General features: G+C 36.1%; 1 protein-coding gene across 1 annotated transcript; it reads right to left on the reverse strand.

The window, feature by feature from the left end:
- Nucleotides 1–4,715: 4,715 nt before the first annotated feature.
- Nucleotides 4,716–14,378, reverse strand: LOC103480331 (obscurin-like). The gene is made up of 14 exons (XM_008435221.2): nt 14,278–14,378; nt 12,224–12,259; nt 11,280–11,585; nt 10,091–10,366; nt 9,487–9,786; nt 8,218–8,493; nt 7,397–7,639; nt 7,187–7,300; nt 7,052–7,067; nt 6,851–6,942; nt 6,532–6,582; nt 6,357–6,419; nt 6,173–6,232; nt 4,716–5,213 (listed from the first exon to the last, which is right to left on the reverse strand). The coding sequence occupies exons 1-14, from the start codon at nt 14,303–14,305 to the stop codon at nt 5,152–5,154; spliced, it is 1,923 nt and encodes a 640-aa protein (XP_008433443.2). The 5' UTR covers nt 14,306–14,378; the 3' UTR covers nt 4,716–5,151.
- Nucleotides 14,379–14,592: the final 214 nt, after the last annotated feature.

Raw genomic sequence — 14,592 nt, forward strand, 5'->3', positions numbered from 1 at the left:
TTGACTTTATCATAATTCCCTTTGCCTCACTTTGAAGAAGATTCATATCGTCTCTGCTTACAGAAACTGCTGCAAAGCTTTTATCCTAAAGTAGTTGCTCATCAAACTAAATCTGAAAATGTTTGAYTTTGGAAAGATTTCAGGATTCGTGTTCTCACGCAAAACTCTTARGAAGAGATTTTGTAACAAAGTTGGCAAACTTTTTAACAGAGTTTGCAAGCTTCTGCATACAGCCGGCACTATAAGGGAGGAGAATGAAACTATGGCTAAGGAAGTCCAAAAAATYGCCATGAGGRTARAAAACACAAAAGATCTTGAGGATGATTGTAAGTACCTGGAGAAACAGATAAAGACTGATCGATCAATAAATCAAAAGTTAAAACGGCAAGTTAGTGATCTTAAAATGAAACTGGAGTCTCAAGAAGTCTTGGAGCAAAAATGCATCACAAGACGGGAAGAACTTCAGCAACTGGAGGAAAGCAACGAGAARCTGCTAGAAGAAGTCGTTGCTTTGAATTTGAAATTAAAGGATTCGGTTGTRTTGAAAGAAACCTACACGATGTTGGAAGGCAAGAAGAAAATTCTGACYCRGCAAAACAACTTTTTGCTGAAGCATGTTGAGAAAGTCCAACAAAAAGTTTTTCAACAAGAGCACACAGAAAGGACTCTGCCAGACAACAGAAGTGAGGAAAGTTTGTCTTCACATAAACAAAATGGCAAAAACTCCAAGGCTACTGTCAAGGACAAACTTCGGAGTATGACCTTCCTTTTTTGTTCAGCAACGACTGACGAGGAAGATTGTCTCTCAACTGAGATGACGCAATATTTCAAAGAAGAGTGAGACCTGGCATGAACTGATGCCTCTTGCCCCTTAGAGCAGTTCGAACAAAATGACGAGATGGGGCTGCAAAACACACAACCTGGTGCTTTTCACCAAGGGTTCAAATTCCAACACTTAGTTTCTGCATGGAGTTTCCACAATATTCCTATGCAGATGTGGGTTCTCTCCAAGTGCTTTGGCTTCTCCCACCATCAAAATAGCTGGTTAGTTTCGGTTAATTGGCCCCGTTGTGTTACGTTGTGTTATGATTTGCGGTTGTTGAGCTTCATGCCCAAAAGCAGAGATTTGAGGCAGCAACTGAGTTTTGAGGATTTAATGAGGATCTTCAGAGAGTCCAGGCAGCAGGTGAGCAATGAAGCTAAAACTCAGCACACAGGATCTCTTCAACATAATTAGTGGTTTCTTAGTTACTCCACTGTCCATCAGTTGAAATGAAATGCAAACTGGACTGCAATCACTATTTGTTGTTTTATCATCAGCTCATGACAAAAAGTATCTCAGATATCAATTAATATAAATAATTCAATAAGTGCTTTCTTTGTGCAAGTTAAGTTTTGCAGGACAAAATTATAAATTATCTGATGGGCTTTTCAAAAATAATCAAATATCTTCTCATCAGCAAAGTGAGCTGGAGTCACCTCACAAAACCACAGGAAGAAGTTTTTGTTTGGGACGGCAAAAACAATTCTAATAAATAAATAAATAAATACACACACAAATAAATAAATAAAACCACTTTGGTAACACTTTATTTGAAGGGGTGAATAAGACTGTCATAAACATGACATAACTCCTGTCATGAACATGAATAAGCCTTCATGAATATTTATGACTGTCATAAACATGTCATAACACCCGTCATGAACATGAATAAGCCTTCATGAATATTTATGACTGTTGTCATAAAGCTTCATTCGGTAAATTACGACATTTTTAATACAAAGTTGACATTATTCAAAATGTCTTTGCTATGACAACTTGACATTAACCAATAAATCATTACTGTTTAAACTTTACCTTTAATAACATAAAGTTACCTAATTTTTAAAGTGTAATCAGTAATACTTGTATAACAAATTTATATCAGTAATGATTTATTGGTTAATGTCAAGTTGTCATAACAAAGACATTTTGAATAATGTCAACTTTGTATTAAAAGTGTCATAATTTACCGAATGACGCTTTAGGACAACAGTTATAAATATTTATGAAGGCTTATTCATGTTCATGACAGGAGTTATGTCATGTTTATCAAAGTGTTATGTCAGTCTTATTAACCCCCCTTCAAATAAAGTGTTTCCACAACGTTATTGAATTATTTATGATATCTGACATACTTTTTGTCATGAGCTAATGATACAACAACGAATGGTGATTGCAGTGCAGTTTACATTTTATTTACTAAGTAATGCGTTACTTAGTTACGCGTTGCTTAGCTACGTGTTACTTAGTTACGCGTTACTTAGTTACGCGTTAGTTGAAATAAAATGCAAACTGCACTGCAATCACCATTCGTCCTACAAAAGACACAAAGACATCAGGTTTTAGTTTTACATATTATTATTACAGTATTTAATCAGTCACTGATGCTGAAGGCTGGTTCGACGGACAAAAAGGGCAAAATGCTCCAGATTTGAAGCTGATATCATTTTGTGATTTCACAAAGTGAAACTTTTTGTTTGAAATATATCATTTCTGCCAACGTGTTCTTAATAAATGTTATACAAGTATAAGTGGGGAAGCTTCCGGCTAATAAAGATGTTTCTGTAGCACAAATTCAAAAGACAAAAGCATAAATGGAACCAATGATCAGCCAAGATTTTCATTGTCATTTAACAGTAAAGAAAGAAGACAGTTCTTCAAAACATGCAAAAATTAGGGGACCTCAGAAATAATATAGCATTAATGACAGTTTGGCTTTCTATCCATAATAAATACACCGGAAGTCCAAAACTCTGTCTATATGCTTATGAGGCAATTCTTGACTCCATTAACGTTTTTCAGGACCATACTGTAATGTTATTAAAAACAAACTGTAAGAGTCAACACAGTCTGCAGCAAACTGAACAGCCAACTTAGATTAAAAGTTTGATTCTCTGTTGGCTCAAACATTTAATTCTTCACACCTCTGGGATGATCCTACCTTCACAATTCAAAGAGAAATAGTAGTTACAGAGTCCGCTCAGCACACAGAGCAGTGTGTGGCCCATGTTTATATCCAGAAATAAAATCCTGCGTTCGCTCTGGAAATGTTGTTCTTTGTCACAGAAGAAAGGCTTTAAACTGCAGAATAAGGGCAGCATTTGTGAAAAAGGCAAACGTCTTCACAGAATAAACTGTTTGTGATTTTCAATTAGAACATTTCTAACCAAAAGTTCCTGTTGCCGATCTATTAGCTGATTAGTCTATTCTTAGCAACAGCCACACATTGTTTCATTGGTTTGCACATATTAGGTATGTTGTTTTTACAAGAAGCCCTTATTTGAATATTACTAAAAGAGTTTTTGTAAATAGATTTTTGTGTGCTTAGCAAAAAAAAAAAGTAATAATAATCAAAAGATAAACAATTAGCCATTATTAATGACTACATGTAAATACAGTATATTTGCTTTTGTCCATCAAAGTCTCTATGTTTTAAGATGTAATATAATGAAATAATGTAATTTCTTGAAGATTCACAATTTAGCTAAACTGTAGTTTTACTTTTCCTGGTGACAAACCTTCAAAAATTAAATGTCCTGTAATTATAGAAAAAATGTGTGGGAGTCTGAAAAGGAAGTAAAGATATTATCTCTGCTGTTGTTTCCCCCCCCAACCCTCTAACTGACCTTGTCATTATTTATGGTTTTGCTCTGTTGTTGACCTGACTGTGTCTGACCACTACTGTGTGTTTTCTAATATCACTGGTTTGATCCAATGAGAGCCCACAGTCTGAGCTGTCAGGAGGCGCCATCTTACCCCTGAGGTGTTTCTAACCAAAATTCCTCTGCCTTTTTAAACCGATTCCCGTGATTCACTGGTCAGTAATTTTTTCCAACAAACCGAAAACAAAGTCGGACCGTGCAGCTCCGCTATTCTCGAAAAACGTTTTTAATAAGCGAGTATGCCCATGGAAAACTACAGGCATTAAGAAACTCAACATAAATTTCCTGTAAAGCAGAGAGGAAATGGAGGAAAAACAAATCGACAATCTACCACGTAACGCGCAAACAGCTTAATATTTACAGCTCTGCTGTCAGAAATTCAAGAACTGCATAGTTTACGAAAAATAATTAACAGTCACAAAAATAATCCCAAAGTTTTGTTTTCTACCACTGATAAAATGACCAAAGCTGATTTTAATGCTTCTTCAAATACTGCAACTGACTCTCTTTGTGAACAGTTTAGAGGCTAAAATCAATTAAAGCTAACACTTTAGCTTTAAAAAGCTAACACTTTTAAAGCTAAAATGTTAGCTTGTTAGCTCTAATTGAGTTCAGTTAGAGCTAACATTTTAAAATAATAGCTCTAATGGACTTAGCAAAATTTTTTGAGAAAAACAGTTTGTTTTCACTTGAGGAAACACTGGACACGTTTGCTGTGGCTGAGATGCATCAACCACAAGTCAAACCAACCATCTGCCTCTTGGACCCAATTCCCTCATTATTTTTTTTTTCATTTTATAGATTGTCTTCATATTAAATTTTAAACATTGTAATTTGCTCTCTTCAAAACCCAAAAGAGCAAACCTAATAAAAACGGAAACATGTTATGCAACCACAATAACGCTCCCCCTTAAAACATAGCGATCACTGAACAGAAAGCCGCTAAAGAAATAAAGAAGGTATCACATAAATACATTTTGTGTTAGGTCGACTCATTCACTTAAATATTTTAGCTCTGTTAGCTCTGATGTCATTTCTATTTGTTTTTGTTGCTCTTTGTTCACTTAAAACTAAAACACATCTCTAATGTTTGTAATACAAAATTCATTTTCTCACTGCTGTTTATCTGTAAATCTGATTATTTTATGGTGTTTGATTTACTTAACCTTAGGCATAAATATACCTTTCATGAAAATAAATAATAAAAAGCTATTTCTGTGAAGTAATTGTAGCCATCTTGAGATCCATCACATTTTACCATGTTTGCGTTTTGTCATTTTCACAACTTATATCTGGGAGGCAATTTCTTTAACTCTGGAATATTACATAACTCACTTGACCAAATATTAAATTATAGCTCAACTATATCTTGGCATATTATTTACATTATATCTCAATTGAAAACATTTTAAAATATGTACCCAGAGATATCTAAAGTAAAGATCATCAGTGTCCAGATTTAACTTCAGAGTAAACGGCTGCATCGGCTGCTGCTGGACTGGAGCTTCCTGTAGATGCAGAAAAAAAATTAATACAGTTACATGGAATAGGACAAATATAAAATAGATATAAACCATAAAGATAACATTTTATTTGAGCCTTAAATAATCAACCACTAATCCATTTAAAATGCCAAAGCAAATACATTTCCTATATCCATTAAGTGTTTGGGTTGATGGTCTGGCTGTTTGTATGTAACAAAGCCATTAGTACAGAGAGTGTTTTCACACCTGGTAGTCTGGTAGACACGATTGAAACATTTTCAGCTGGTGCGGTTCGCTTTCACACTGCACTGTGTCAAACGATATTAACCCTTTGATAAACCTTTTCACCCTGTGGTGGCGCTGCACCAAGAGCTACTGAAGAAAATGACAGGAAAACCTCAGTAGGAGACAGGAGCGTACTTCCTTCTTCGTAAAAGGTAAACAAAATTGAAGTAGGGTCAGATTTTAGTGGTTGTTGTTGGTAAAAGAGCATGACCTAGTGTAGACTTTCACGTTTGCTTTGGTTGTATTTACCCAGAATGCCCTGCGCTACATTTCACTTCCTCCTTTTGGTGTGGTTTTCGGTCCGCTTGCATTCACACATGGATTCGAACCGCATCAAAGTTCACCTCAACTGAACTGAGTCTTAGGTTTTTAGTTCACTGTTCTGGTCCACATCAGAGTTTGATTGATCATTCACACCTCCCTAAATGAACCGGACCTTCTAGGCTAATGAACTAGAATTTGATTAAAGCGGATCAAGCAGGTATAATGTAAATGCATCCATAGTGTAAAGCTGATGATAAACATGACTGTTTCCAAACAAGCTGAAACATCTCCTAGCATAAAATAGCATAAAGTTGATGAAAGATGTTGAATCTGAACCTGTAGTCTACACTAACAATTCATGAAGGCTTTAGATGAATATTTATGATCATTTCTAACCGATGATGTCCAACAGTTACTGATTCTGCTGATTGTACCTGCAGCTCCTGCTCTCACATCAGCATAAACGGCGCCCTCCTGTGGTTCACGATGGCCCCCTGAATAATAATTAATGTACAATATGTTTATAAATACTAAAGACAAAAAATGAATTGATGCTTTTCAAGAAAAACAATCTTTTCAGAGGACATTTTTTAACCCTTCATTGTTGGAGGAACTCACTCTTGTTTCCAGAGTTTTTAAATTCAAGGAGAGAGTAGGTGATGTGCTGGTGTTCGTTTGCATCTGAAACACATCAAGACTTAAATTCAGCTATTCAGGAATTTAAGTTATTTGGAATTAACCTTGATTTTAGCTTTGTGTTGGATGTTTCAGTGTTTCAGCAGGTAAACTTCACCATTTACAGGGTCTTCAGAGGGTCTCACTGAGTCATACAAGTTAGATGTTCCTGAAGGTAACAAATAAGATGTAAATTATTTCCGATCACAATTATAGCAATTAAGTTTATTCCAGTTGGGCTTTTTTTTTTTTTTTTACTTGAAATTAATAGTTGAAAATTAAATACGAATAAATTCAAGCTTTGTGTTTTTTTTTTTGTATTTCTGTCACAATTCAGTCACTAAAAGCTAAACAAAAGTTAAAATTGTTGACACTAATAATTTCATAATGTTATAAAAATATGATCAACTAATGATACAGACAGATTCAGTACTGACCATGTAGAGGAGAGCTGTACTCATTAGCTTCAGATTGGCTGACTGTGTGATTTGTGCGGGAGCCACGACCTCTGCTCTCTGACCGGACCAACCTGGAACAAATACAAAATATATATATATAAAAAAAACTAAACATGGAAATGAAATGCATTGTAAAGATATTTTATGTGTTGATGAGAGCAAATGAAGAGTTTTACAGACCTGAGGCAAAAATGATCTGAAAGATATATTTATAGAAAAATGATTAGATGTTCAAAGATTGTTTTTCTGGTTTTCAACATGAGATTGATGTCAGTAAGACACTTTCTATACGTCGTCAGAAGATGAAAGTCTGACCTTTGAACTTTATGAAGCAACACAGAAGCAGCAGGAGGACAACGAGGACGACACCACAAACCGATCCAACGACCCAAATGACAGGAAATGAAGAGCTGCTCTGTTTTGAACCAGCTGTTGAAAAATAAGAAAACATCTTCATATGAATATGAGTCTAAGTTTTCACAACTATTCATCTCATTATTAAAATACCTATAACATTTTACTCACCTTTAACTCCCATCCAGCTCTGAGGTGAAACTTCTCCTGAATGTTCACACTTGTAGAAACCTTCATCTGACTGAGACACTGCAGAGATCTTCAGCTCTCCTCTGCTGTCATTTTGGATCAGTTTGTCATTATGATAGAAAATCACATCAGAAAGTTTGTTTTCTCCTCTCCGTCTGCAGCTCAGAGTAACAGAAGCTCCTTCAGTCACAGGATGGACGGGGCTCACCAGGAGAAGATCTTCATCTGGAAACCAGTCAGAGAAAATGAAGCTTCAGTCAGAAATCAGCTGCTGGAGACAATTAGAGGAAGTTATGGAGAATAAACTCAACATATATTTTGTTTGATATTCAATTTTTTTCCCCCACAATGTTTGATGAATTTAACAAAGTAAAGGCCACAGAGTTACTGAAAATGTATGAAGCAACTTGATGATGAAGAGAACTACCTTGAATTTCAAATGACAGGTTTGTTAAAAGTGGGATGAACCAGAAACATAAAAGATTGAGCATTTTCCAGTAAATAATATTTTAATTAAAAGATAAATAAATGTTACATTTTGAAAAGACTTGATAAATGTATAAATTATTCCAAAAAACTGTTGGAATTAAAATAACTGGATGATCTTTAAAACTATTCTGACAGGATCTAAGTTATTCAAGTCTAAAATATTTTATTCTTCTGCGATCATCAAATTGAATTTAAATTAGATTCTCATTCACTTCCAACTTATTTGTACATTTAATTTTAGTTTTTGAAACATTGAGCAGTTCATTTTATGAGAAGCTGTTACAATTAATGAAAGGCAACAAATAATAACATACATTGAAAAGTGATGTTGACTGCATTGCTGAACTCTCCTGATCTGGATTCACACCAGACAACTAATTTATGGGTCCATGTTCTGTTGAAGGTACATGAGGATCCAGTCATTGTCCCCAAGGGGGAGCAGTTATCAATGTAGAACAGATGACCTGATTCTGTGAACTCCTTCGCTCTCCACTCAGTAGAGTTTCCTCCACAGGTCAGAGTCACAGACTCAGAGGTGAAGTGTTGCTCTCTGTCAGGACTCACTGAGAGAGTCGCTGCTGGATGAGGATCTGAAGGACAACATGGAGGAAATAATCAACATAAAAGGCAGAGCAGAAAAATCTTAATTCAATTCCTGCTTTTCTTTGTTCAGATTAAAACTTTTTTGTAACATTTTCACAGCAATGCTCTTATAAAAGGTGGAGAACCCTCTTTATCTTAAAGACAAATCTGTGTGTTTGATTTATTTGTTCTTCACTTCTCATCTCAGTGGTTTTTAACTCGGCCTCAGCTGTGCAGCTGTTTATCTAATCGTCTTTATGCACATTAATATTTGATCATGAATTAAAAATACAGCAACTGAATAATTTTTTACAGCATTTCCAGTGATTATCCCATCAATAATGTGTTCCTCACATTGGAGTGTCTGTGTTTCTCTGCTGGGGGGGAGGAAGTCAGGGCCTCTCTGTTTTTAGAAGGACAATATGGCTGAAAATTTAAGACAATATAAAAGTTTCATATCAGTCAATATCAATAATTATTGATGAGTTTTTTGTTTTTAATATTCTAAAGACTGAAAACAGATAAGGTGACTTTTCCTGTTTTATCCTTCATCACTCCATGGTTTTTATTTTTATTGTTTTTATAAGATATGTTACTCAACAGCTTGTTGCTAGGTAACCAGTGAGTTAGTTGATGCCACCCATCTAGCTTAGTTGACCATGAGAGGTTGAGCAGTAGAACCCTTTCGTCCGCCTACATCTCCCAGAATGCTGTGCGGTTCTGGATCAGAGTTCAGTGAAATGATTTAATATTCTATCAGATGTATTATTTATTGATATTGACCTCATCTATTTGCAGTATGTACTGTTAATGATTTATTGTGCAGCTCTTATGAATGGAAATTAAATCTATTTTCACCACTGGATAAAGTTCTGTAAATTAAATCTTCAATCATTCAATCTAATTTTACAAACGTCTGTGCAGAAAAACCTCAAACGTGATCAGTGGGATGTCAGGTTGGTCAACAAGATAGAAGTTTAGTAGAACAGAAACACACTGACCTGCAGACCAGATGAACTTTGGATAACTATAAAATGCAAAAACCTCTGGGTTTCCTCTTCCAGCTCTACATAAATATCCTGCTGTTTGTTTCTGTCCATGAATGATGAAGTAGTTCTCTACAGTCCCATTGATGCTACCAGGCAGAAGCTCATATCTGTAGCTGTTCTTTGATAAATCAGGAACAGCTTTGTACCAGTAGAACCTCCATCCTGCAGATGAAGGTTTAACCTCACAGCTCAGAGTCACTGAGATTCCAGGATTCAGCCATGATGGAGACACAGTGAGGACTGAATCTGGTGCTGTTGGACAGAAAAACAGTTTATTGGATTATTTTTCGTATGATAAACCTGTTAGAGTCACATTGTGAGCATTGAAAAACAGTGACATCACTAAACAAGTAAAAAACATGTAAAAGGAACAACTGAGCTTTCTTAACATTGAAACGTGCTACTAATAAAAAGAAAAACATTCAAAGTTTTGCAAGCTGATTATTATGTCCTTCAAAATTAAACAGAATTCACAAGTAAAGCTAAATATCATTAATTATGATGGACAACATGGGTTCAAACGTTAAAGTCAGAAGATAAAAACAAATTAACCTACGGTATATAGTGATGTTGACTGCATTGCTGAACTCTCCTGATCCAGACTCACACCAGTACACTGCTCTGTGGTAGTGGGGACTCATGAAGGTACATGAGGATCCAGTCATTGTTCCCCAGTTGGAGCAGTGTGATAAATCTGGCTCATAGTATGATTCTTTAAATCTCCTCACTCTCCAGTCAGCAGAGCTTCCTTCACAGTTCAGTTTAATTTCATCAATAGTAAAAAGTTTCTCTTTGTTTGGACTCACTGTGAGAGACGCTGCTGGATGAGAATCTGGAATACGAGAAACACAGATAAGAGAAAATCTACTTGAAATAAAACCTTTTCTATGTTTTTGAAGAGTTTTTCCTCTTCGCAGATTTCAACAAGTGCAATACTGGATGATCAGTCCTGAAAATTTGTGCTAATAAATCACTTTGTTTCACTATTTCTCCTCCTTGCGCTCAGTATTTAGTTTTTATCAATTGTACCTTGTATGTTTTTCCAGTACTAATATTTCAATTAATAACTACTTTTTGCACAAATTGTGTTCATGAACCACCATGAACACAATTTGTCCGACCCGACCCCGGATAAGCGGAAGAAAATGGATGGATGGATGGATGGATGGATGGATGGATGGATGGATGGATGGATGGATGGATGGATGGATGGATGGATGGATGGATGGATGGAATATTTCAATTAATAACTACTTTTTGCACAGATTGTGTTCATGAATGACAACAGGATTTTTCTCTAATCTTGCAGCCACACTGAAGACATTAATGCACAATTACAATTTATTGTGAAATGGATTTTTTTGCGTGGTGGTTCACATTTCCAAATATCTCCTGTCTGCCTCCAACCTTTACTGATGTTGGCGAGTATCAATGACATACAGGATGAAGGCGACCTGGTGGTACAGATTTAAAAAGATCAGATATGGATCAGATTTTGAACCACAAGTGTCCTGGACCACATTGGAAAAGATCCAGTCTGTGTTCAGACTGTCACGAAAAGATCAGATAGAGGTCGCATAAGAACAAAGAAAATCTGATTTGGGTCACTTCTCTCTGCAGTGTGAATGTAGCCTTAGTTTAACATGATTCACAAACTTTTAAGTCAAAATTAGATAATCACACATATGAACTAAAACTGAATGATAGAAGAAGAAGATTAGTTCATTAGTTTGAATCACACTGACCTGCAGACCAGATAAACTTTGGTTCACTGTATTCAGTGAAATCTTCTGGGTTTCTTCTTCCAGCTCTACATGTAAATCCTGCTGTTTGTTTCTGTCCATGAATGATGGAGGAGTTCTTTACAGTTTCACTGATGCTACCAGGCAGTGGATCATATCTGTAGCTGTTCTTTGATAAATCAGGAACAGCTTTATACCAGTAGAACCTCCATCCTGCAGGTGATGAAGGTTTAACCTCACAGCTCAGATTTACTGAGGCTCCAGGACTCAGCCATGATGGAGACACAGTGAGGATGGACTTTAGTGCTGCTGAACACAGAATTTTTTTATGTATTAATCCTCTTAGAACTGTACAAAACGAAACAGACTCAACACAGTTTTTGTTTCATCATCAACTGAAGAAAGAACTAAATTCTCTTTCACATTTAGATAATGTGTATTTATATTTTTCTAGGACTCAAAGAGCCTCCACTACCTAGTTAGACTCCTTGCATCATAATAAAATGTATAATTATTTTCTGTCAGTTGGAAAAAAAAAAAATAAAAAAGTGAATCATCCAGTTGGAGAAGTTGGAGATCATACATGTTATTTACAAAGTCAATTACAGCCTCATATGGAGTCACTCCCAAGTACTGTTGCTTGTTGCTCCAAAGCCTCTCGCAGCTATTTATGGTTCAAAACACCAAAAGTTCTCCAGATGCCAAGTTGCCTATAAAACACAAATTTTTTTCTCCCAACAAGAAAACTCACCATATTAATCCCAACATCTCTCAATCAAAGTAATTCAAGTGCAGGTAAAAGTTGTCTGAGTTTCCACAGACAACTTTTACCTGGTGTGACATGAAGATGAAGGAACGGAAGACAGAAGCATAATTGAATCAATTGATAATGTCAGTCAATATTCACAGCTCTAGTCAGCAGTAATGAGGGAAGATTTTTGTTTTACCTGTAGACTTTCCACAGCAGAGGAGTAAACTGGGAACTAAAACAAAGTTTACAATTTTGTTAGTTATCAAGTAAAAAACAAAAAAATGTAATACATTTAATTCTATTTTGCATACTTCTGGAGAAACAGCTATCAATACATTTTATAAACAAAGAAAGGCAGAGACATTTTGATCTTGTTGGTTCTAATGGAGACATTGTTGACCCACTTTAAGCCAGTTCTTTCATTGGATCTTAAAGGTTTAAACATTGAGCATCTTATTAGTGAGGAGGATCTTGTTCCAGATGTTACAACTAAAACTTAAAGAACTGATGACCCAAACATGGAACATCTAAAGGAAACATCACAGTCTCCTCTAGCCATAGTGGTTCTGCTAGAAAAACATTTACATTTTATAAATTTCCCTCGGTGGTGTTTTATATCAAGCACATACAAACTTGAAATATTTAAAGTTACCAAAATTCAGCATTGAAAATCTCTATGTGACAATGGTGATATGAATTTCATCCATCCATCCATTTTCTTTACACCTTAGTTTGACCCCTTAATGGGGTCGGGAGGGTTGCCAGTGCCCATCTCCAGCTTCGTTCCAGGCAAGAGGCGGGGTCACACTGGACAGGTCGCCAGTCTTTCACAGGGCAACACAGAGACACACAGGACACACAACCATGCACACACACACTCACACCTAGGAACAGTTTGGAGAGGCCAATTAACCTAACAGTCATATTTTTGGACTGTGGGAGGAAACCGGAGTACCCGGAGAAAACCCACGCATGTACAGGGAGAACATGCAAACTCCATGCAGAAAGACCGGGGCCGGGAATCGAACCCAGAACCTTCTTGCTGCAAGGCAACAGCTCTACCAACTGCACCTCTGTGCAGCCCTATGAATTTCACATTCTGGCAAATATTTTTAATGCTCTTTTATTTTTATCTAATGTGGTTTCATTTGTAAGCAGCCAATTTGTAGAATTATGCCCTACATGTGAGAACACAATCTGCAAAAGCATCCTGGATGATGTTGAACCGTTATGCCTGGCAGAGCAACATCAGGTTCTTTATCTTTGGTGGACAAATAAAGATTTTGGCATAAGTTCAGTTTTTGACTGTTTAATGGGATAATCTCAGATTCATAGAAGAGTAAGACTGTAGTCATTTACTGAACATTACACACACATACCTATAGATCCCAAACTAATTATTTTATTACATAGAAAGTGCAGAACTGTCTGAGTTAGACAGGTCGATGACCTTTATGTTTTATGGGCACAAAGCTCATAAAGCCCAATCTGTTTATGTACAGAATGGGCTGGAGAGACCTGCAGTGTTTAGTCTCCGTTTTCCTGTAAGATTATGAAGGTATCTGAGCCGCCATGTTTCAGAGACTGGCAGCAAAGTTTTTTTGTGCAAATGGGCCTGGGTCTTAACTTCCAAGGTGAGGAGCTCATGAATTTATAGAGTCCACAAGGTATGAAGGAAACCCCAGACAACAGCCCCTCTAAAAATGTGAAAATAGAATTTTCTCAACTGATCCTCACTTCCTGAAGTGAAGCTGAAGCACAGTTGGCAGAGTAATCAGGCTACAGACGCCATAAGATTGGCTATTTTCCATCAATAATTACAATTCAGCTTTCCCTCACCTCCTTACATTAAAAAAGAGAACATAATTCAAATCATGCAATAGAGAAAAGTAGAATGACTAATGTTCATGATTTGATATTGACATGTTTTCTGTAAGAAACAAGTGGTGTAAATGTTAAGTGTTTCTATCTGTTGACAAAAAATATGCTAAATACAAGGAAGTTCAACTGTCTGTTCAGACACTTATGAAGAAATTATTGGCCACATTCAAAATTGACCAAAATTATGTTGCAAGTGTATTAAATACAAATTGTATGCAAGAGTTAAAACTGAAGCAAACTAAACAACCTGCTAAAATAAAATCTTTAACTTTTCTGTACATCTCTTTAATTAAAGTCCGACATTTTGTTTTTCACACTATAAAGATCAACTCATCGACACGATTCAAAGAGAAAATGCAACATACTTACGTAATAAGCCCAGCAAAGTGTTGGCCATGTTTAAATCCAGGGATAAAATGTTTCAGTTCTTGTGCTCGATCTAAAATGGTGGCTCTCTGTTTGTGAGGATTGTCAAGTGTCGTCTTCACAGAATATCTGCCCTCACTGGTTGCTTCGTTTGAGGAAACTGAACATTTCTCTATTAGAATGTTTAAAAAAAGCCACTTCCTGTCTTGCTTCTTTCTGTTAAGCCGTAAACAAGTTGTTGGTTCAGTCGAATTCACACGTCATGTATATTTTGAAAGATGAAGTCTTTCAAAAGTCACTACTTGTGTATAACTAAAA

The sequence above is a fragment of the Poecilia reticulata genome, linkage group LG18 (assembly GCF_000633615.1).
Source record: "Poecilia reticulata strain Guanapo linkage group LG18, Guppy_female_1.0+MT, whole genome shotgun sequence".
NCBI classification, from domain to species: domain Eukaryota; kingdom Metazoa; phylum Chordata; class Actinopteri; order Cyprinodontiformes; family Poeciliidae; genus Poecilia; species Poecilia reticulata.

Coding starts and splice junctions, on each gene's coding strand:
- LOC103480331 (XM_008435221.2), bottom strand. CDS start 14,305: ATGGCCAACACTTTGCTGGGCTTATTAC. Junction 7,640..8,217: donor AGTCAACATCACTTTTCAAT/GTATGTTATTAT, acceptor ACTGGTTTCCAG/ATGAAGATCTTCTCCTGGTG. Junction 6,583..6,850: donor GTACAGCTCTCCTCTACATG/GTCAGTACTGAA, acceptor TGTTACCTTCAG/GAACATCTAACTTGTATGAC.